The sequence below is a fragment of the Astatotilapia calliptera genome, chromosome 5, assembly GCF_900246225.1.
Source record: "Astatotilapia calliptera chromosome 5, fAstCal1.2, whole genome shotgun sequence".
NCBI lineage: Eukaryota > Metazoa > Chordata > Actinopteri > Cichliformes > Cichlidae > Astatotilapia > Astatotilapia calliptera.
Window position 1 is genome coordinate 32,827,603 of NC_039306.1, and position 24,809 is coordinate 32,852,411.

General features: G+C 42.1%; 1 protein-coding gene across 4 annotated transcripts in view; it reads left to right on the top strand.

Moving 5' to 3' along the window:
• Positions 1 to 24,809, top strand: part of phactr3b (phosphatase and actin regulator 3b) — a 60,465-nt gene that overhangs the window by 35,029 nt on the left and 627 nt on the right. For all 4 annotated transcript variants that reach the window (XM_026168971.1, XM_026168974.1, XM_026168973.1 and 1 more), the window contains exons 8-12: positions 375 to 528; positions 22,105 to 22,160; positions 23,302 to 23,363; positions 23,511 to 23,651; positions 24,371 to 24,447. In XM_026168971.1, the coding sequence (XP_026024756.1) occupies positions 375 to 528; positions 22,105 to 22,160; positions 23,302 to 23,363; positions 23,511 to 23,651; positions 24,371 to 24,447 (490 nt within the window). The remainder of the gene's footprint in view (positions 1 to 374; positions 529 to 22,104; positions 22,161 to 23,301; positions 23,364 to 23,510; positions 23,652 to 24,370; positions 24,448 to 24,809) is intronic.

The following is a 24,809-nucleotide window of genomic DNA, read 5'->3' on the forward strand; positions in this document are numbered from 1 at the left end:
TGTTTGTGTCAGGAAGGGCATCCACCACAAAATCTGTGCCAAATCAAACATGTGGATCCATCTGCTGTGGTGACCTCAGCCAAGTTCTAACATTAGTCTAAGTAATTGGCAGGTATCCGTGTTTGTGCACAGCAGGCATGTCACAGTTGATACTTTCATCTTTTATATGCAGTCTGTGTTCTTTTAAATTGAACATAAACTCAAAATATTTAAAACATGAACATGAACATGAATGTGTGAAAGTTCACAGACTAATTCTTAGATGATTAGAATCAGTTTAGCAGGTTAAGCTGGAAAACTATGTGCAGCAGCTAGAAAGCCACTGTACAGCCACTGTACAGCCACTGACGTTAACTTGTGTTCGACGACGACAGGGACCCTCCCACGCAGAATGAAGAAGGAGCTGCTGGCTGTGAAGCTTCGGAACAGGCCCAGCAAGCAGGAGCTGGAGGACCGCAACATCTTCCCCGTCCGCAGCGATCAGGAGCGGCAAGAAATCCGCCAACAGATAGAGATGAAGCTGGCCAAGTGAGTCGCTGTGTGTGGAGCCAGACCAGCATCCCACCCCTGTCTGACCCCCACCCCCTCATCGTGCTCTGTCTCATGTATGTCCGTTTCATCTCTCATCATCGCTGTTGACTGCACTTTGCCTGCTTGTCTATTTCCCATATGTAAATAATAATTATAATGATTATAATAATATGAATGATAGATGTCCTTGAATGCAACACAGAGGCTTTTAATGCACATTCAGTTTGTGCCCTCAAACTGAGATGTGTAAATCTCTGCACAGTGTAAACCGGTAACAAGTACAGCAGAACATTGTTTTTACACACAACACTTTAATCACATCCGATGCGGTAAATGAGACCGAAACCATTTACAGACAAGCAGATGCACTTCCTATGACTGTGCACAGAAAGTTCACCAAGAGGGCAGATGGCCGTCAATGAAAGGAGGGAATGGAGCTAAAATATTTATTTATACCTGCTCCAAGACAAAAAGCAAACATCAACTTGGTTTTTGCAAATATTTCATTGAATGCAATATTTCCATTTATCAGAGTTGAAGTATAACAACATTAATGTTACATTGCTGTTATCACATAATTACTAGAATCCTGCTAATATATGCTCGATTGTTTGAAACAGAAACGTGTATAAAAGAAGCATCAGGCTGAGGTGGCTGTTGTCAGGCAGATCCTGCTAGAAGTTCTCTGCTCACAAATACTGTAACTACCTGTGTCAAAACTGAGCCTTTTCTATATGGAGCTTAATGAAAAGTTCCAGACATCCCAGGAATGTTAATTTTGTGGGTTACAGTTCAGCTCCTTGTGAAACTTTCCAGGAAAGGTCGTTTTCCCTCTTATTTCTGAAATACACCGGGTATCTCTGACCTAGCTTCACTCTGTCCTTTACACGTTTTCCCATCACAGCCAGAGAATTTTAAAAGCAGGACATATAATCCAGAAGGAGACTTCTATTCTGAAAATCATCCCATGTGTGTTTATCAGAGCATGTCAGTGAAACGTTCACTGAGATTTGCTGCTGCTGGTGAGAACAGTTGGTGACAGTGAGCCTAGATTGTGTTTAAAAGATGGATTTAGCCACTGTGATGTCACCCTTTATATATATATTTATTTATTCATTCATTCAAATTTCATTCAAATGTAGCCCTTTGGCTGCTGCCATGTTGTTTTTTTCTGGCCCAGAAATAACCGTATTTGTGCAAGAGGTTGGAGTGCTGAGTTATCAGCTTGATTAGCATTTTTCAACCCCAGTATTTGCTGCTGGAACCAGGCAGTGACCGAACACACTACAAGTCAACCTAACGCTTTTATTTTCAGGTGTCTACAGCAGGGGTCTAATCTAATCTAGTACTAAACTTTCACGTCATGTTTTAGTGATTACCAGTTTTCTTGAATTTTTTTTTTATTATGCAAAATATAAAACATCTCTCCCCTTTAAACACTCCTAAGAAGCCATCATCGTCATACAAGCGCCATCACTCTTAATAAACCTAAAAATTAAAAATAGGCCATGATACTTGATTGAACATGACGTCGAATGTGTTTGTTGCCATTTGTCTCCTAAAACAATGAATCTGAGCTAAATGGCAGTGGGATCTAGAATTTTAGGAGTCCTTTCCCAAAATTCCTGCACCTCCCTACATGTGCCTTCTCCTCATTTTATACATCTGTGATGATCTTGGATCACTTTGACATAGATCACGTCAAGTGTACCAGCCATCCACATCATACAGATACAGTCGCCTAAAGAAATGGTGTAATGCCTCCATAACCATGCTCACAACAGCTACGTTCACACTGCAGGTCTTAATGCTCAATCCCGATTTTTTTTTTGATCAAATACGATTTTTTTTTTTTGTCTGCTCGTTCACTCTACAAATAAAATGTGACAGCAAACGCGCTCTAGTGTGAACCCTCAAAGCGGCCAGCATGCGCAAAAGAAGACGTCACACACAACGCGCTCTGTTTAGACCCAGAGCAAACAGTATTGTTTGACTGATGGCCCTTAATATAAAGACTTGTTTCGGACTTTACGTTTCCCAATTTTGCTTTAAGTTATAAAGTTATTTTGTTCTTTACATATGGCCTAATAATGATCCTTATTGCTGTTTTAGAGGAGCGGTGCTTCAAAGGATAGTTGCAGATTTCTGTCAGAATCTGCAGATTATACAGTACAAATAAAATGTTCACGTTCCTCCAACGTTGTCTTCCCAACAGTTTCACTGGATGGCCAACAAGTGTTCACGATGTCTTCTCCGGCGCTGATAATTGGTGTCTGTCTTGTGTCAGTGACGTAAAAGACGGAGACAGCAGTCGCTTTCTAAAACATCAGATATGTATCGGATTCAGTACCACATACGAAAGTGACCCAGATCGGATTTGAAAATATGGGATTTGTGCTGTTCACACTGTCAAACCATGATCAGATATGGGTCGCAGAGGGTCAAAAAAGTTGGATTTGATGCGCTTTCGCCTGCAGTGTGAACGTAGCCTAAGTTGCTCTGTTGCGTGTAGTTCCATGTAAATAGTGCAGTCGAGTCCTACCTTTATAAAGCTCATTCATTTTTGTTGTAATGCACACCTGTGTGAATTTTACACAGTGGAAATGTATTATGTATTATGCAGGTTTGAAAAAAGAAGGAGACACCTTTCAATGAGTGTATATGTGAGCAGGCAGAATGAATGCTAGGTTATTTGAGAGTTTCTGTGCTAACGTGGGTTTTGGTTCTTATAGCGCTTTTCTAATGAGTATTGAGCACCAAGTGATTTTTGCTACAAGCCTCATTCACCCAGTTATAGACCCGCATTCATACAAGCAGTTTTTTCCTATACCTAAGCAAACACTAACTGGTGGATGCATCGGGGTTCAGTAGAAATCGATCGACCAACCTTCTCCTTGATAGGACTTCCTCCTGACCCAGAGCCACCCCAGCTGTTTTCCACATCAGCTGTGTGTAGATTGTAAACATAGCGATTGTTGTTGCTCACCTTTGCTTGGATGTGCTTTTCTGGAATGTGGAACAGGATTTTCTGAAAGGCAGAGCAGAAAGGCCACGCAGATCATAATAGTATTTGTCATCTTATGTAAAAGGCAATAGGCTGTTACTACGGTGACTTTAATAGGATTATAGTGACTATAAAATTAGATTTTCTTTTGTGTGTGTGAATAACACAGCGACAGGGTGTTCTGGTATGCTTCTGCAGCGTCAGAATTGAGAAGGAAAGTTCATATTTCTCCGAGTCCCCAAAATAAATGAGTTCTTTGGAACACTTTCATACCACGGTGAGATCAAGTGTGGGCGTTGGACAGTAACACAGGCTCTCTCCACAGTGAGCGACTCCGACTTTGAGGACTCACACAGAGTCGATGCTGATTTTAGAGCTGTTTGCACTTTTCTCTCAGAGGACTATTAACACATTGAGTTGTTTTTCATACCTTTGTTGATACGGGCAGCTGTGATAATAGCCTGTTAGCAAAGTGTTCACACCTCACTTGTGCTTCCGAGGCTGCTAAGTGCTGTAATTCGACGTTGACCCGCTTTCAGCGAGCTGAAATAGAAGCTATTGTTCTCAGAGAGTGACAAACAAGTGCAAGTTTCTAATTAGCTTCTCCAAATGCATCGCTACGGCTCTCAGCTCTGAAGACTGAATTACAGTAAACGTGTTTTCTCAGCTGAACAGCTTCAAATCATGTTGCAGTGCAGAATGCTGTGACATTTTCTTCAGTGATAGCTTATTATATGTGCATATGAAAGCCTCTAAATAATGCAATAGTTAATAAAGCACCTGCGTTATACTGTAATGCTGTTTGCTTTTGTTGAACAGGCTCCTTTAAGAGCAGTCTACTGCTGTAATCAGTCAGTTTGTAGTAACCGTGGGTCGGACCACTGCGTGTGATGTGCAATATGTATTGTGATGATGATGATGATGAAGATGATGATGCAGAGGATCCTGCCGCTTTACAGGTCCTCTCAGCTCTGTGGAGAGTTTTAGCTTCTTTGAGCTTTTTGTTTTGATTTTATTCATATTTCTCAGCAGAACAAAGAAACTGCTGAAAGGAGGCTTTAATTGTACTTCAGATAAATGCCTCTGCTGTTCTGTGTTTGCTGTGTTTCATAACGAAGTTGTTGTATGTTCCTCTATGAGATGATCGGGAATCTTTGTGGTTGCAGTTTCGCTTGATTTGTAATGCTACAATCCAACAAATTTCTCTTAAAAGCACTTGTTTACTTTACTGAATGTAACACTGTGCTGTTATAGACTGACTATAAGGGCTGCTCAGTTCCCATGCCACATTCTTGGCTTTCTATGAGAAAGACTAAGACTAAATCACTGGAGGTTCATCTGTGGAGGATATGAGAGACACTGTGGTGATTCTCACTGTGGAGTCTGCCCGTGAACCAAACCACAGACAATAAATGGGAAGTTAAGCGGCGGATACCAATGTGACTCTAGTGTGTCTAAAGTGTTGTTGGAACTATTTTTTACCAGAGTCAGGTGGTTTCCGTCATTGGGTCTTTCATGTTCACACAGACGTTTTTTTTTAATCTTAGGTTAGATAAGATCACCATTGATTAAAATGTTGAATAAGCAATAAAATGTTGTTTGTCATACATGAGGGGCATTTCAAGTCTTATACAATAAAGATGCTTTCTAAATATGAATACTTCATACTTTAAACCAGTGTTTCCCAACTGGTGTGCCGCGGCCCACAGGTGTGCCGTGAGAAATGATCAGTTATCTGGTTCCACCTGATTAGTACTCGAGCGATCGGCTTGAGTAACGCGCAGAACAATTACATACCTGCTCTAATTGATTGGGTTGCAAACTGCCAGTTTAACAGAAGTCCTGGAGAAAATTCGGACCCAGATGAAGGCCCTAGCATGAGTAGTGGTCAGAAGAAAGCAAAAGAGGTATAACTGGGGACAAACGAGCCTGGTGTGCGGGAACATGCCGTGTGACTTTTCTAATGTGAAATATGTGCAGTGGCTCTAAAAGGTTGGGAAACACGGGTGTAAAGTATGATCTGGATGTGTTGTATTATATCCTATTGTATAATAATATGTGTTTAGGGGCTTAAAGGTGGTCTGTTGGATTGACGTCTGGTGACTGTGGAGGGTATTTGAGTACAGAGAACTCGCTGTCGTGTCAGGAGATGGCTGCACTGTGGTGCTAAAGGGATGGATGGCAACAATACTGTGTGAGCGTAATGTGGAGAAGATTTCCTCTACGCCATTACGCCATCACCAACCATGAACCATTGATACAGGAAAGGTTGGATCCATCCTGCCATGTTGTTTGTGCCAAGTTCTGACCCTGCCGTCTGAATGTTTCTCTAGAAATGGTCATTAGACTAACAGTCAAGAGGCTTTGGCAACTGAAACGTCACATGGAGTCAGTGAACTCCCTTGATGTCCTGGATGTAATTTCCTTCCGTATCCAAACACATCACAGGTCAGAGCAGTTAATGAGAGAGATGAAGAGTCTGAGCTGAGAGAGAGGTGCTTTCCATTCCCGTCTCCCCACACTGAGACGGGAAACAAGGCGCTGAGTGTTTGATGAAGCCTAATTAATTTACAGCTAAGCCTTTTGCTCCCCGCTTTGTAACTTTGTAACTGTGAGAGATGAGTAAAGCAGGGAGACATTCAGACAGGCTACATAATGCTTCTCATGAGCTCCTTTGAACCAGGCATCATGCTTTTTAATGTGCCTTTTTCCTGCGCTTTCACCAGAGGCATTTCACAGCTGCGTGCTAGTCTGGATAGGCACCGTTCCTATGCCTGCATGCAGTATACGCGAAATTATCACAAATCCAAACTAGTTCCAAGCACGCCTCCTTCCATGTGCACAGACACATTTCAGCAAGTAACTGCAAAATAGAAAAAAAAAAAAAGGCTTCGTGGGTTTTTTCCCTAAACTTACTGATCTTTATTCTGCAGGGGGCAGTGCAGTGAGACCCAGCTTGACCCCAAGCAACACTTATATAAAGTCAACTCCTGATCACTCTTGCATAATGAAAACAGAAAGCGATCAATTGTGTGTCATAAGTGCACAGTGTAACAGTGGGGCTCTGGGTATGAACAGTGTGTGCACTGTGTTAGGTAAGGACAGAGGTCAGCTGCTCTGTTGTGAGCCAAGGTTCCTGCTGATAAAACCCAGTTCACTGTGTGCTACATTACTGCAGCGATTAGTTTTGTGACTGCAGCTCTATACAGTATATAAGCCTCCACATACACCAAAGGTACTAATTATGTTTCTGAAACAAGCAGCAACCTGTGGCCAAGTTCAGTTCATCCAAAAGTGAGTCGGTTCCATAGACTGTCCTGTTAAAATGCTTCTCTTTATCGTAGGAACAATTTCTCCTTATAGGTACATTTTATTGTAACTAACCTGTTGTACTTGTATTAGGACTTAAGTTACACACGACTGTGGAGTGGGGAAATTTATGCCGGAGTGGTGTCTGAAACCCCAAACTGTGACCCACATCTGAACCCTCGAAGTGTAACTACACCTCAGTCGACGCCGCACGCGTCTGCTGTGATTCGCCTGTTCAGCGCCCTCGATACTTTTTCACCACCTTTTTTAAATTTATCAGTATAACAATCATCCTCTCAGCATAAGGAATAATAATCGATAAAATGTCAATATGAGCACCTTGAGGCAACTGTTGTTGTGATTTGTGATGTAAATAAAGTTGAATTGAATTGAAAGGAATCACAAATGTAACAGTCGGAATAGATGTGAGGGAATGTACGAAAGACCTTCCCTGCAGAAGTCCAAGTCAGGCCTTAATAGAAGCATACCCAAGATAGCTGAAACCCTCATCTAGCTCAGCTAGTTCTGGCTGAGCAAAACTAACAAGTTGATGACCATGAAAATAAAATTGCACCTTTAATTTGCAATGTGCAAAAACCAGTGGGTGACGTCACAATTGGCTACATCAATCTTTTATATACAGTTTATGATTCAAATGAGACATTGAGCCAAAAGCAGGCATAGTAAAGTACATCGTGTCATTTTAAACAAAGAGCCAGCTGGGTGTAAAGCCTTCTTTTTCAGATGTGCAAAAGTTATCTGCGGGTAAAAATCTGCAGTTGAATTATACTGACATGAAGATCAGAGAGCTGGCTGTGACCTCAAAACAGATCATCCATGAAAAAAAGAGTCAAAGCGCAGGAAGTGCACGCATCGAGAAGAAAGGGGAAGCCACTGGTGTACTTGAAAAATAAATAGAGCACAAGACGATGACAGAAAAATCCTTTGAGCTGTGAAGACGGACACCAAACGGCGACTTCGCTGCCAGTCTGTAGAGCTGTTGTGGTATGTGTCACAGTTCACAGGTTTTAGAAGACTTAAGCAGCAAAATTTCAGAAAATATCAAAAGATGTACAGCTCGAGGTCGAGCAGAGAGAGTCCAACTCACAAAGTGGAATTTGCCGAATATTAGAGGAAAGCTTTATGTGGGTGCCGCCATCCAGACTCCATAAAATTTACATGTTATTTTGCTGCTTTTGGGACTAGCTGAGCCTAACGGCAGCATTCAGAGACGTACTCATGTGTTGTGTCTGCTTATGTACTGAGGATTTCTCTGATCTCAGTGGCTGACCTCTGATTTACAGACAGACAGACAGTGATTTAACACATACCAATGCAACCTCAGCTTTTATCAGTGACAAACCTGGAAGGTCTTACACAACTGCAGTAACAAACAGCCAATAAAGGCAGCTGCTTTATGGTAAAAAGAGAAGCACTTTCCCCAAAGGTGATACTGCTTGCTTAAGCAGTGTCATACTCATGGTCGACTGCGCTCTGCTTGCCCGTCTGCCTGCAGAGAGCTCTGTTGGCCGATGGAGGCAGTGTAGAAAGTGTTCCAGCCAGTCTGTGGGCCACGCTCAGTTGTGCTGTTGTTCTGTCATCCAGCCTCACAGGAGAGCGAAGTTATAACATTCAACTAGCTAAAGTGAGACTTGGGTGTTAAAAACAGTGGAAGCACTGTCTGCACCCTGGCTGAAATGTCCCTTCATGTATTGATTGAGGTAATCTTCAATTCCAGATGGACTGTAACAAGTGTCCCATCCAAGCCATTAAGTGCCTGCAGTTTTGCTGTGTTTGCAGGCTTTCTCACAGGTGCTGCCTCGCTCAGCTCTGACCCAGACTGGCTGGTCAACAAGACTCATCTACATGAACTGAGTCAGGGCTGCGGGCAGCTGAGGCGTGCCATTGTTTAGATTAACAGAACCGTATGTTTGTCTGCGAGCGTCTCCGTCCCGCTGACCACGGGCTTCTGGCACAGGACGTGATGAGTCTCTCCCTCCCAACAGCGGTAAACAAACGCTGATTCGGCCTCTCCCGTGCCTGCTCTTGAAACACCCATCCTGCACCGGTGATTTTGTCCGCGATGAGTGAATCACACTTAATGTGTCGCATTGAGTGAGTCGTGCTGAATCAAACAGAGCTGTGTTTGTGGAGGTGGCTGAGCACTGCGTGTCCTGGTTAAAGCTGTGAAGGACTTGGGAGGCACAGCTGTTTGTGCAACATCAGGAACAGAACAGCCTTCGTTAGGGACAGAGAACAATCAGTTGTTCTCACCTTGAGTCATCTGCAGAGCAGCAGCACACATGACAGACAGCTGCACGTTGCCCTGAGCTGATCCAGTCAACATTTTAAAGTGGCTTTGTCCCGAATTTAAATGTGATTTTTAGATATTTTTTTCAAATTGTTTTTATAAAGTAGGTTTTGCTTGTGTAAAAAGGGACGTATCCTAGAAGTCAACACTGCATTTTCAGAAATGCAATACAGTACGGATGTAAGGAGTAAGGAGGTGCTGCAGAACTGCACTACACATTTTGACAGGTTTGAGAAGCAAACATTATTCAGCAATGCATAGATGAAGCCGAGGTGATAGCAATGTGCTAAGCTGTTTGCAGAGAGAATTTAATGGTTTCATCAGTATTTACAACAGAGACAGAAGTTTGAATTATCTGCAATCCTGCAGTTTTGGCATGTTTGTGGTCTAAATACTAGAGGCTCAGCCAGGACGGCAATATAGCCTTAAAACTACGTCACGATATTTCATGGAAACTTGTGATAACAGTATTTCACACGATATTAAAAATAAATCTGGAACATTTTATCATGACTGCAGTGTGCAAGCAGCAGCATTTAATAGTGCTAACAGTGAAAAATGAAACAACATAAAAGATCTTTTGATTCAACTTTTCAGTCAGCTGCATGTGACAGACTACCTGATGAACGTGACTCTTTAGAAACAAGGTTCCAGCAGCATCGTTGTAGTGTAATAGCAGGGACACAGCATTGTATCCAGTGACACTGCAAAGGTAGGACATTAGTAAAAAAAGTAGCCTAGTTAGTGTTTTCCCTGGAAATAGTTTTATTGTAACCACAGTAAAGTAACCATGAAATTCTTTTTACCTGGAACGTTGAGTCTTGGATCGAACTTTCTAACCAGTCGATTGCAGCGCTGCTTTTCTGCGGTTACGTATAGGCCACACACTATATGTCCTGATATATGACGTGAAAATGGCGAGTGCTCCAGCGAGGTTCTGTTGAGTAATTTGATTACATTTGGATCACAAATCAGTACCTCCTTATTCCTTCACAGCCTGGTTGTTCTCAACAGTTTGCTCTTTGAGGCCTGACCTCTTGTACTTAAACCACCTTCACACTGTTGAAGTTTTTCCCTTTTTAGATCCTAATGCTTCAGTCACATGAGGGACAACAGCGATTGAAGACTGTGAAGTTTTGCAACAGTGTGCAGTTAACTTGCAGTCATGTTCCCTCGGTTGCTTCAGAGATGTTGATCAGTAGATTCAGATCAGATTCAGAGTCCAGACAAAACATCTTCAATTTAAACCTCGTAAATTCAGAAATTCCTCCTCAAATAGTGACGGAGTTTAACTGCAAAATGACTTAGGCACTCGCCAGCTTTGCTTTAATATAGGAATATATCCAGAATGCAGTCAGTTAGCAACCAGCTGAGTTGAGACCCCAGCTGCAAACAGTTGCAGACCAGTTGCACTTATTGGCGCAGACAGACTCAGATTGACTGCGATTTGTTGGCAGGCTGTGTTTACAAATGAAACTGCAAGTATTTGCAAACCTTCGCCACTCTGTCTGACAGTGACTGCCTTCAGATTGTAATTGTTTGGAGACGGGTTCCTTCTCGCCACATGAACTATGCAATCTGTTTGTGATCAAAAGTGGTCACCCAGAAGTTGGAGTTGAAGGCAGCTACTTGCTGTCAGTTATTAAATGCAATCACCAGGCAACCATTGAGGTTTTTTGCTTTCTTTTTTCATAGCTGTTCTATTTTTACTCTGGTGTGATAGAACCATAAATTGCCATTGGAGGCAGACACACTGCTCTAAGACTTGTTTGGGTTTGTGTTGTTGTTGTTGTGTGTGCTAGGAAATGTAAATGCATGATGTAGCTATAGCATTTATATCATGACACTTTGTTTATCACTTAAAGATTTCCACCCTAGTGAAGAAATTCAGAGCACTTTGGCAAAACCAGACTAATTCCTCATGCCAGATTCTTTAGGAAACACTGTTCACACTGTTATTGGGAAATATTCAGGTTGGATTAATGTGTCTAGATATCAGAAACCTATCTGTAGCCATTGCTGTGTTAACAATATACTTTTCATACTTTTAGCATTTGTCCACACACTGCTGTTCTCTGTGTCGCCCTCCTTAGGTTTTACTTGCAGCACTTTGGATTCTCCTGCTCTGATTGTGACGCCATTGCTGAATTTTTCTTGGCAACCGATGCAAAAGATGCACAAATCTGATTTGAGTAGCACGAGCATCAGGGCTGAAATGCAGTTTAATCTAACTGGAGTCACATTAAACCACCTCAAAATGTTTTTGTTTTTATAACTAAAAATTTTATAGCTGCTTTGTAAATATATACATTGGCAAATGTTGTAAGATTAAACAAATAGCAGGCTGCAGAACTTATGTCAGTAATATAGCTTGGTGTTTGAATGTTTCCTACCAACATGCAAGTCATTACTGATATATTGTTTTCATACCAGCTTTGTAAACAGGCAGAGTGTAAAGCAGATCCAAGCAGTAGAAGTGGTGCAACTTTGAGTCACCTATCTGTGGGAGAAAACGGATAGACCCGGGGATTCCCGAAATAGTTCCTCCCACTTCACAGCTCTGTTCCTTTACACATATGCTTTTTGGAGGAATGCATTAACTACATTATGGCGGTTTCAATCCAGTTAAGAAACTCTGCATTGCTGTTAAGCATCGTAGGAGGCTCATTAAGTCACGAAACAGTGTCAGACTGACAACCCTGAATCAGGATTGTTGTCTTTAAAGACAGTCAGCACAGAATGTGTGAGAGCATTGTTGTATTTTCATGTGTGCTGTGATGCAACACATGCACTGATATTCACCGAAGCGCACAGACCATGTTGCATTGATTTGCATTACTTAAGCACGGCGCTCTGCAGCAGAATGCAGAGCAGCAGGCTGGCCCAGGATAGCAGAAGGGAACCCTCTTTCTAAATTTAGCTCTCAGTGGCGAAATGCTGCAGTGGCACCCATAATCAATGGCCTGTCTACGTCAGAGCCCAGCTTCGCTTTCCTTTAACCCGGGCCCCGCAGATAAATAGATTGTGCTTTCTCTGCTGGTCATTTCTCTCTGATCAAACTGACACCATTGCCCTCTGTGTTGTTCTATTTTTGGAGAGCAGACCACAGTTTACTGCATGACCTGCACCTCTGTCCTGTGTCCTGTGCAGGCTTTTATGCAGGCACCCTCAGCCTGTGCCCTCAGCTGAGGACATCATTGCTTACATAAATGTGACTCTGTAAACACTTCTTTTATCATACTGCTGAGATTGTGCTGCAGCCCTTCTGCAGACCGTGTAAGGTCATGAGAGGGTAGTGATCATGCATCTGATGACTTAGTAAAAAGTGCCTGAAGCGTCAGTGACCTGAATTCCCTGCGGGAGTGTTTTGCTGCTTTTAGGAGGGCGAGTTTTTACATCCATTGTTTGTTTGTGTGCACCTGTGATGTGACTGGCCCTGGAGCTGACCATGCAGGAAAAGGCAGTAATGTATATGTGCACAATAATGTTCATGGGGGATAAACAGATGGACTGCGTTCATCTGCCTAATCCAGATGTGAAAAGAGAGGGGTGGATCTCACTAAGAACCACTGCACAGATGCACAGATATGGTAGTAACTTACCCATCACAGGCTCCTACCTTCAAACCATACTCTGCTTTATTTACTCTGCGGAGCTTTGACCCGGCACCTCCAATACAATCCAGATATTAGAACCATTTTTCTTATTCATTCAATATATCGATTAGACTTGCACTTTGATTATATTGTTTGATTATGAATAAGGATGATTTACTATTAGCAAAAACATGTATTTAGCACTCTGTATCACTCTAAACGTAAAAGGCTGGAAGTTCTTTTACCCTCTGTGTGGGATCGCAGGTCTATTAATCAAAAGGTTGGTGGGTTGCCACAGCGGCATGTTTGATTTGTCACAGTTTTACACCGGATGCAACTTCAGAGGGGATTTGTGTCTCCAGCTGGAATCAATAAGAAAATGCCTTTCTGCTGCAGTGAGTTCGAACACGTCATTTACTGTGTCGAGATCCAAAGGTCAAAGAAGACAAACCACTATCTGAAACAACAGACTGACCCCATCACTGTTGGATGCTCTCGCCTTCCTGACTTCCAGGGTTCAGTGTACACGCGTACAACTAGTTAAACTATCAAGATGAGCTGACATAACAAGATTATATCAATGAACGTGACTGCTTCTTATAAAAACACTTCTTGTCTTTGCAATTCAAATTTGTGCTGAAATAATTTAGCACAGCAGTATTAACCTCCTCAGCCATGCTCGTTAGCTCAGCTAACAGGATTATTTCTGCTGTGGGGTCATCCTCAGTGAAAATGTCTGTGGAGATAAAACTCCACTCAGCACGCCTGCTCTCTTTGGGGTATTTCAAATTAAGAGTTATGCTAAAGGAAGAGGAAGGCAGAAGGAAGGAAGACACAGCAGTAGCAGTAATGGTGATGATGACAGGAGCCCACTCAGTATCTGCCTCCTTCTGCAGAGCCACAGAGAAACCAATAATTGGATATTTGTGGCACAGAGACCAATTTCTGCTGACACCACATCTCACTGTGTGAAGTAGGATGGAGTAACTAAGCACAGCTGCTGTGCAGAACTGCTATAAATAGCTCTACTGGCCACACAGCAGCTGACTGCAAGACAACAGTGTTATCATTCAGGAATCCCAGTGCTGGGAGTTTCAAGTACACCTCATTTCCACAGTGTATTTATTATCTATCTGTGATCACTTTAGTGGGCAATCATTACACTCGGACAGAGCTAGAGTCCACAAAGTAAAGAAAGACAAGCGTTCGAGTGCCAGAGCTGAGAAAGCTGGGCTTAATTTAATCATTCCACTGACATAAAAGGATTTCCTTTCAAATGATATCACCATGTGCTGCATTTGACACAATAGCAGTTTCCAGGCAACCGAGGCTGTCAGATGGCAGCAGGCTGCTCTTCCTTGCAGCTGAGAAAACTTTCAGTTTTATAATCTGTTTCAGCCGACATGAAATATTAATGATTGCTTTCCTTGGGTTTCCCCCCTCACTCCTATTCTTTTTTTTTTTCTGTCCTGCAGGCAAGAAAAAAAAAAGTTTGCTTGGTAAAAAGATTACTTTCCCAGAAGCAGAAGTGTGTGAGTCTTGAGGACTTTCACAGCAGCGGAGAGTGCAGTCGACAAAAGCAAGGCCTGCTGCTTTGTTGTGCAGTGTATGTGATGCAAAAAAAACATTTCCAGCAGTTCCAAATGTCCAAACCTCAGGAAAGAAAAATAACACGAGTATCTAATCAACGTAATAACTGCTAATAAGTGTGACCAGTCACTCTTCTTTTATCTGCTCTTATCTCGTTTGGGACTGTTTGACCTGCAAAAGATAAGATGTTTTATTCACTGGAGCAAATTTTCTGCTGAACTGTGCAGACAATGTCATCAAGTGTCCTTTGTCCTCTAGACCTGTCCTTGTTGGTGTATAGAAATCACATGATGCTATAGTTGTTTTTGTAACAAGCTGTTTCATATTTAAACAGCAAGCTGTTTTTATGTCATGACATGAATTTCTTGTTAATATTATCATAACACAGGACTGCATGTATGATAGTAGAAGTAAGGATTCAGTCGAAGCCTAAATACAGGAGGGCACCAAAGAGCTGTGTCTAACATTAGCTAGCCACATGTTATCGTTATAATAGTAAAGCAGATAAAGGTGTAGAAGCAAAATGAAGGGAGTGCAAATGTTATACCAAAAACTTTCAATTTACAAAACAGCTTCTTAAAAAAGTGAATTTGCATAGAATTCAGACTCTGCAGCAACATGTGGACGTTGGGCCAAAATGGACGTTGCATTCTTGAGTCACTCGATTGATTCAATGACTCTACGTCTCTTTGTTTGGCCGAAGTCTGTAACTTTTGGATATTGGCTACAACCTGTTATGGTGGAGTTCCAGAAATTCCTCTATGCAGGAATAACCCTGCCTGTTTCATCAGTTGTGCGTGCAGAGAATATTGTAGCAGGTGTTATGGTGCCCATGCGTCCAGTCAGCACAGAGTGCTCAAGGAATTTAGACGACAAACAGCCGTATTTCTACACTGCACGGAGAAATGACAAACTAAACAAGAACCCGTGTGATCTACCGGAGGTTGGCCTGCGTGGTGAAGCACACAGAAACTCAGGGTTTCCTGATGACAATAATAATAACTTTATTTGTGTAGCAGTTTTTAAAGCACACAGTTATCAAGTGCTTCACAGTTTAGATGAAAACATACATGGAGTGTACCTTACATTTGTTTCTATGTGCATACTTCCATACATACATTAGATGTGAACTCTAGCCAGCAAATAATGTGGGAAACGTGAAGGAAACATGAACCTGTTTAAAGAAAGCACTGAGGAAGGCTGTTCTAAAATATAGATGCAACAGCCTCACGGCGTAGAACAATCCACAGACTCAGATCTGATGGCTGGAGATGAATAAGGTGTAGAATAAGATCTCAGCAGCAGCCTGGGTTCACAGCAGATGAATTTATCTTGATTGCAAGGAGTTTGATGTAATAACTGACCTCTGTAGACGCGACAGCAGGAGTAAACACAAGATCTTCATTTTTGACAGGATTGAGAATGAGGCCATTTTACGGCATTCATTTAGTAATAGCAATAAAGCATTCTCTAAGGTAGGAGAGGCTGCTAAGTGTTGTTAGGCCTAACAGACAAATAGAGCTGTGTATCCTCAGCATAGCAATGGTGGGAGATGCTTTCGAAGCTCTTAGTTCAATTCAATTTTATTTATATAGCGCCAAATCACAACAGTGGTTGCCTCAAGGCGCTTTATATTGTAAGGGCCCTCCAGTTATACAAATAATATGAATAAATACACAAGACAGCAGTAATACATAAAATGAAAAAAGCAGTGGTCCAAAGAACGACACATGAGGGACCCCATATACAAGAGGAGCAGAAGACGACATATTTATTAATATGGCTTCTGAATGTCAGTAGAGTAAAAACCGTTTGAGAGCAGCGACAGAGATGCCAACCCGGTGTTTAAGTGATGATGTATGAACTCTGCTTCTGGGTCCAAACTACTCTGCGTTTATTAAGGTTGTTGTCTTTTTAACATGTTTTAATGCTATTTCATCTGAACAAGCCCCCTAAAAAAATTAATTAATTACATTTTTTTTTGTTTTGTTTTTTTTAAAGGCAGTGATCACTGTCAGTCTGTCAGCAGTAAATTAGTGACTAACCTCTTATTGTGGATGGATTATCTCAGTTGTTCTCCTGACTGAAGTTTGGTCCGTTTATAGCATCGGGAACCCTCTCGTCAACTTTTATCAGTGCTGTGGAAAATATGAAAAATTTGGAGGAGGTTGATTAGTGAATTGGCCAGTGATAATTAACACTTCCTACCATCGCTCCCATAATCAGACTACTTGACCTCTCCTCAAACTCCAGAAATCAGACCCCATTACCACATTACACCACAGTGTATGGTTTGAAAATAAAGAACCCTGGTCAACTTTACAGAGTAAAAAGCCAGCTGACCCACCCTCCTCGAGCCATCGCTTTAGTTTTGTAGTCAGCTGAGGTGTTAAAAAATGAAGCCAGTGTGTAGTTCTCGTTTTTGTGGTTTCACACGAGGGACTCTTTTCTCAGAATGTGCCCCTCCGGTTTCTATTTGTGTCTTTATAGTGAGCAGCATCACAGCCGGGCATCACTCCAGTTACAGGGCTGGAGTTGGCAGATACTGTAAAACAGTTGGGTAGACGTAAGCACCGGATGACACAGCCTGCACATATATGGCATAAAGCGAAATCCTCAAATTACATGTTGTCACCACTGTAGACCGTCCCTGTCCCACAAGCAGTAATTAACGTTATACAATGGCTTTTCCCCCCTCTAGAGTTCTAGCTGTGAGAACCCTCTCATTGAAATGCCAAAAGTCTGAAAGCCTTTGCACCCACTCTGATCACTGGTTGATTTTCTTTTCAGCCTCACGCCAAATTAGGGTTAGATCGCTGACGATCAAAGATGTAACATACAGCTATTTTTATTTGCCTGTCACCCACTGCTACAACTGCAGCCATAGAGAATAGAGTGTAGTTGTTTTGTTACAGTCTGGCCTTTGTACATGCAGTATCTAGGACTGATTGTGGTCCTCAAGTTGACCGTTAGACTGGTCAATATGCAAACAGAATCAGAAATAGATTTTTACATCTGCTATGTTGACTAATGGATATCCATTGCTAAAGAAAACCAGATAAAGAATTTTAACCATGCTTGTAGTTAAGATGTTGGTGCGCTAGTTTTTCTATCACCACTCGTCTCGATGTTCCTTTACACTTATTTCATGGCTTGCTATGGCTGTGTCAGTATTATTTTGTCTCATGGACAGTGAAAACTTGGCAAAGACATTTATATTGTCTAAACTGTGATGTTTAAATGTTTCTTTTTAAGTTGGTTAAATGTGTTTGCCTTATTTAACTTTTCATCTAGCACCACATTCATGTCAATATTTACCTTTGTCTTTGATTGGCTGGACTTTGTTAATTTTAGCATGCTAAACTTTGCTAATTAGTGAAAAACACAGATTTGAATGTGATTTTGCAGATATCTGGTCTTAAACCAAAGTAAACATTAAACATGCTTTGTGAGCATGTTCACTTGCCGACATTAACTGCATTAACCTTTGATCACATGTGGACTTTCCAGGCTTAAGAAGGTCATGTCAGCTAGTGTATTCTTTCCTTCAACTGGTAATCACTTCAGTCACTTAGTTTAACCCTAATTTCTTTGCCCTTTTACATAACATCTACATTACACTTTACTATATATGGTCAGTTTATCTGTTGTGCCAACACCAGGTCACAGAATGCCACCAAAAAAAGCTCATGTTTCTATTGTCATGGCAGCTTCCTGCATTTACCACGAGTTGTTTATTGCAAACAGAGTACAACAATTTAAACAAGTAAAGGCTATCTGCTGACACATGTTCATATGTGTTTCGTGTCAAATCAGGATGCAACACATCCTGCAGGATGATTAGTCATTTTACAGGAAATGACAAGCTCTAAAATATCATCAAGAACACCTACAGAAGTTGTTGCGTACCTGTCACCATCAGTTTTGGTATCAACACGGAAGCTTTGCTACAAGGATCAGTTTGTCCCGTGTGAATCACAAGGCTCTTTGTTTTCATGTTTACACACCCGGGACCTGATCTGGGATAGTGAAATGATTGAGAATGAATTTAGTTTGGAAGGGTTTGGTTGATTTCATGCTGTTCTGCCTTCATTGTGAAAAGTGTATAGCCAATGTACAGTAACCTGTAGAGAGACTGAGCTATTATAAAATGGTTTCTTGCACACTGTGCTCCCAGCAGGTTGTTCAAAAGCGAGAAATCATCCTTCACTTGATCTGTGGACCTGAAGAAAAGGGCAAAGCCTTGGAGATCAACAACTGTCTAGATAAAGAATTGATTCTTGGTCTTGGAGTGTTTGAATGCCTCCCATTCATAGATCATCAATAGCACAGCAAGGCTTTGAGGAGAAAAATAACTTTACAAGCTAGTTGGTGGATGTTTGAATTATTTACTGGAGCTTTGCTCTAACGTGAATTAAGAGGTTATAGAGTTTCAGTTTGAAGTGATCTCAGTAATGGAATATACTGTTGACCAAACTAGGACCGACCTCAAAGTCGTTCATATTTGATGGACCTAGCAACAGAGAGAGAGTTATCCAGGTCAACATTTAAACACAACAGAGTCCTCCACAACCACGTTACATAAATATTGAGCTTCTGGTACAAAGAAGGTTCCTTTAGCAACAAGCCCCCACCTCCTCGGTCCCCAGGGCCATCCTGGGCTCACTCAGACTCCACATCCGAGCGTGGCACCGCTGTCCTCGGGCTCTCTCACTGAGGGGAAGGAGCGAGGGATTAGGACACACCTCAGTGGGCAGTAGCAGGCCGCCGCCTGGCCCGTGGCGCCTGACTCATCCCATTCTCCTCCACTTTTTATGGGCTGACATTCCCATCAGCCCCTGCTCTTACAGGCGGCTCATCGCTTTGACATGCTTGTGAGTTCTTCAACAAACAAGGAACTTTTACCTCTGCCCAAACAGAGTGGGCGAGCACTTGTGAAGCGCACATCGCTGCAGGAGTCTGTGACTAATAGCCCATTAGGATTTTTTGGCAAAATACAAAAACAGGCTGACTCACTCGTGCTTTTATGCAGCTTGCATTAAGTATTTGATTTTAATCCACTGCACCTAAATTTTCTAACGCAAAATACATCTGATACCCTTTCGCCTGCTGCAGCTCATATGACTTGCTCCGCGAACCAAGGGAAGTGCTGCTGACCTGAACGGTTTTGTGCCGCACGCCACACATCCAAGTACAGCTCCGCTCCATTTAGCACGCTGACTCCTTGCAGGCCTCCAGTGCCGCCGCGTCTGTGGTCCTGTATTGCTAGTCGTCTGAGATCCCAGTTACAGCTGACGCCATCACAGGACGGGCTTATTTTAGGCCTGCGCTACAAATGCTGCAGCTTGTGAAATTTTTCTGTTATTTGCTCGGTGCATTTTTTGGCCTCCACTTTTCCAGTTTCCTCACATTTTTTAAAGACTCAATGCACACCATGCTAAGATATACCACATTTTCAGCTAATATCTCATTGGGTTAAAAAATACTAGTTTATGCCTGTCAGACTGTGTTATCTGCGGCATTTTCCATAGATTCAGGTACAGAAATACAGAATGAATGATGTTTTTGAGACAGACTGATGGTTACAAAGTGTCTAAAGATACTGTTTAAAACTGATTCTTTGCTAAGTTGTCTGTTATGTGTAGACAAACATCGATTCATTCCTTGAGTCTGATGCCTTTTTTTTATGGTTGAATGACTCATAGGTTAGTGTTAAGTTGGTAAACAAACAAAACCTCTGAAAATGGTCAAGTACAAGGATTTTTGCACAGTCCTACTCTGATACATACATGATGCATTTACCATGATACAGTAACAGCTACCCAACGCACTCAAAACAGAATTTGAAAGTAATCACTGATTCATGTTTATGCCAGAGATCCCTGGTATTTACTGAACTTTGACTTAAGTTGGCTGCTTTTAATCGTTATATGATATGAATGACAGTTGAACTGGATTAAGGAGACGTGAAAACTGACTGCATCAGCTAGATTTCGATGTGTCTGTTGGAGGTGATAGGAGTACAGTATGTAAATGCTTGCTATGACTGTGCCACACGGTGACTTATCTTCCCTCAGACAATCTTTGGTCAGCGATGGACTATTTTGTACACAAGTTGGGACAGCAGAGTTTAACCTTTTGCTAAATGAGGGAAGGTGCTTTTTCTCCGCGCAGTGTTCAGGATCACTTTGCATCACATTAGTGGCTGTAACTGCTGTTACATCTGGAATCTTTCCCCTCTGAGCAGCTGGACAGTCTGTTAATGCTGTCCTACATATGCAAAGAGCAGTAGAAGCCAACAAGGATTTCTTTTTAATACCTTGAGCCTATTTTGAAAGAACTAAATGTAAACAGAATCATAAAAAATGAACATTTTCTATGAATCTGTATATGTATAGGTGGCAGGGCGGAAATGTATGATAGATTTCTACACCATTCAACATCATCTGATGTTTATGATTCCCTTCTGAGTCTGTCAAACCGCTCAAAAGCTGCAAGGAATTAACACATGAGTACAGCTTGTATGTAGGGCTGAGCATCTGCCCACATGACTGCATTGTTAGTGCTGGACTGATTAGGCCAGTCAATTGCAGAACAGTTACTTATTTAATTAATTTATTGGAAAGAAAATGCCAAAAAATGTATTGCTTGGAGGTTGTCAACAGTGGGGATGTTTCCTTTGTCTTACATTTCTTTGCTGAAAATGAAAAAGTCTTAAGAAGTGGGCAGAACGCATAATTTTAGGATTTCAAATGGGGTTAAGCTTTCACGGTTTTCTGAAATTCTTGCGCTAAATAAATGTTTCTGGCCTGTCCTGCGCTCCCAACCGCTCTCTGAATTTGGTTCCGGAAGTTTCTTCCTGCTAAAAGGGAGTTTTTCCTTCCCAAGTGATTGCTCAGAGGGATTTTCTCTGTATGGCTGTAGCATCTTTACCTTACAAAAAATAAAACAGTTAATGAGAATAAACTAACAGATCTGCATTTTATAGCTTTTTTTGTCGTTAAAATGTCGTTACTAACGCGTATTTGGTCTGTCCATAAAAGAAAAAACCGCATTGTTAGTTGCTAAATTGTCCACTAAATTTTAGGCAGTAATTTTCTTTTTCCCCTTTTGTTATATATTTCTTCTAATCCCCCTCTTTCGTTGATGCTCCTCTACCACCCCATGTTAAATTCCTGGAAATGCCCCTGATCCTGTAAACGTGTTTCAATACAGAACAGCTCGCTTCATCGCAGCCGTCTGTGTGTGTGCGTGTGTTGCGTGTGAGTGGGTACACAAGGAATCTCCTCCTCAGTCCCACCCCTTCACATTAGTAGTGAGCTAAAAAGGAGGCAGGCGGTGCTGCACCACTCTCAGTCCACTCAGCGCGCATCGCAGAGCTCTCTCCTCATCCCCCGAACGTCCGCGGGGACTCCACCGAGCAGCCAACCAGCGCTCCTCGCTCTCTAAACTCAGCGTCTGCTCGAGCAGCCTCCAAACGGAGCAGAGTCAGGGACAATCTCACATTATTTCCTTTCCACGGAGCTGCGAAACGCGGGGCCTGACTTTGAGTTCCCGATGTGGAGTTGTAATACTTCAAAGACCAAAACGAGCAGCGCGTCGGACTCGAGGTGGAACGCGTTTTGGATGCGCAGCTCTCGGCGCTCTGCGCACCGGCACAAGCGCGCCAAGTGCTAGTAGCAGTGAAAGGACTGAAAAGACTATTGACGGGTGCTGTGGGAGGAAAACATGGTCCAGAACGTAATTCTGGTGTTTTTCCGCAGGAGACTGAGCCAGAGGCCGGCAGTGGAGGAGCTGGAGAGCCGGAACATTTTGAAGCGTAAGTAAAGCGAGCATCCACGGAGCTTTCCACTCCCACTTCATGGCAGGCCTGCGTCTTAAAAAACGAAGTTTCTGATCCTAATTGTAATATTACAGTCAGGTGCTCCCGGAGTTTACATTGACTTAATGGTCCACTTCTTATTTATTTCAGACTTTGGTCGTTTCATATATCTTTAATACTACTTTAATAAGTTACTTTGGACTCTCATGCCACATGGACAAATAGATAATATTTTTAAATAAGTGGATAATGACGGAAAGCTTCATAATCAGTCATTACCCAATTTCCTTCGGGGTCAACCTTCAGGATCAATAAAGTTTTGAATTGAATTGAATTGAGAATGGCAGCTCTGCTTTTTGTTTGTAGGAGGCTGTAGTTATCATGGCCAAATTCTCTTTTTTCAGCAGATAACGGTCCCCCTCTGATTACACAGTGTCCACGTATTATGTGGAAATTGTTCCCGTGCAGTCCCAGTAATAAGAACATACTTCACTGTGGTTCTAACTGCATTTTTGCAGCAAGAAATTGTTTGATTGTAGCGCTCCAAGCAGTGGAATTAGTCCCGCTGCCCTGAAAGAACAGAACGCTTATGAAAGAGTGTGTGAGGAGACCTAGATTTTGTACATCTGTGTGTCTCTGAGCCACCTGTGAGCCCTCGACAGCTGCCCCTTTCTCTCTCCACACAGGGGCATGTGTTTAAGCCAAACAGCTAGCCCTTTGGCATGACACGCACTGTCTAGCACAGAACATTCAAAAAATTTTAATATTTGGAATCGTGTTTTCCTGTTGAATGAAAAAGAAAGAAATGCGCTCAGGTGCCAGCCCTGCTTTAAGCTGCCAGACTAGTTGACCAAAATTTCAAATGAAACGAGATTAAAAATAAATGAAGTGACATTGAGGGATCTCTGGGCTGTATAATAAAGATCAATCCTATTAGAGGCCTAATCTGCTCCAGTCTCGCTCTCTGACTGACTTGCATTCCTTCTTCTGAGCGCTGCTGCACGCTGGCTCACTAGGGGATATTGATTGCAAGGAGGATCAGACACACTGGCTCTGTTAATCACAGACAGATTACCTGAGCGTCTATCATTTTGCCTCATTTTTCACATCTAATGTTTGTCCTTTCATGTGTCAACAGAGAGAAATGACCAGACTGAGCAGGAGGAGAGGAGGGAGATCAAACAGCGGCTGAACAGAAAGGTAAGAATTTCCCATGTTTGGGTTCACCGCAGGAACCCCAACAGCACACTCACTGTTGCTTTATAAAAAATATTTAGCTTCTATCACCAATTCCATTGATTGCATGAATAAGCTGAAACCATTTGGTTGTTTTGTTTTGTTTTCCAGTTGAACCAGCGGCCGACGGTAGATGAGTTGCGGGACAGAAAGATCCTAATTCGTTTCAGCGACTATGTGGAAGTGGCCAAAGCTCAGGACTATGACAGGAGAGCCGACAAGCCCTGGACCAGACTGTCAGCTGCTGACAAGGTAGCTGAAACTTCTTCACTGTTGTTTTTTTTTTTTTTTTTTAAAGCACATAGTCTTTAAACGTCTCTTTTTTTTGTTGTTGTTTAATTGTTGTGTTGTCTCCTTTTTTGGAGGGTATTTATAAAAAAGATGATTTAGCATCCAGTATTTGATTGTTGGATGATTGCCAATCATTAGATCCTATTGGACAGTGTTTCTTCTTGACCCAATAAATATTCATAAATGTATCATTTGCAATTGGTTAATCCATCACATAATTCAGATCAATTCAAATTATTTATATGGCACCAAATCACATTAACAGTTGCCTCAAGGTGCTTTAAAATGTAAAGTAACAACCTTCCAATAACAGAGAGCACACCAACAGTCAGAACTATAAGTTGGCTCTTGGCAACAATGGGAAGGAAAAACTCCCTTTTAACAGGAAGAGAACCATACTCGGGCAGGGTCACCCAACTGTTGTGACTGGTAGGGGTGAGAGGAGGAAGATGGTTATATTGTTGCTCCTGGTTTCCCATTAATGCGCATTTATTTGCATTCAGTTTGGGCCACTTTCACTTTTTTTTTCACTTCCTAAAAACCCATGTAAGCTTATATAATCTGAGCCCAAACAACAGATGTTCCCCCCTAATTTGAGCTCCACCACCTGAGCGACCGCGTTTGGGTTTCGAGGGAGGGCACACCTGGGCTCACGCTTGATGTTGCTTTTGTTTTCGCAGGCGGCGATACGGAAGGAGCTGAACGAGTTCAAAAGCAACGAGATGGAAGTTCATTCTTCGAGCAAGCATCTGACAAGGTCAGTGTGTGAGCACGGCGTCACCGGTGCTTCCTTTCTTTATATTTCTGCTAGCTTTACTGTTAGCGGACGGGGTTCGGTTTGACATTGTGCAAAGAATGGAAAGTGCATTATTCAACATCAATGAGTGCACACCCTGCAGAGTAGAGCTTAAATTTAGCTGCAGCCGGGGCCCTTGAGATGGGGGGGGAAAAAATTTGCACCACCTCTCGGCTATAATGAATGTCCGCACATATTCAGCTTACGTTTTGCTTCTGTCAGGACTGTCTGTAGCTAAAAAAAAAAAGAATTAGCTGGGGTTGTGCTTACGCAAGACCCCATTTTTTTTAAGTGCCCTGTCCATTTGGTAATAATAGGACTGT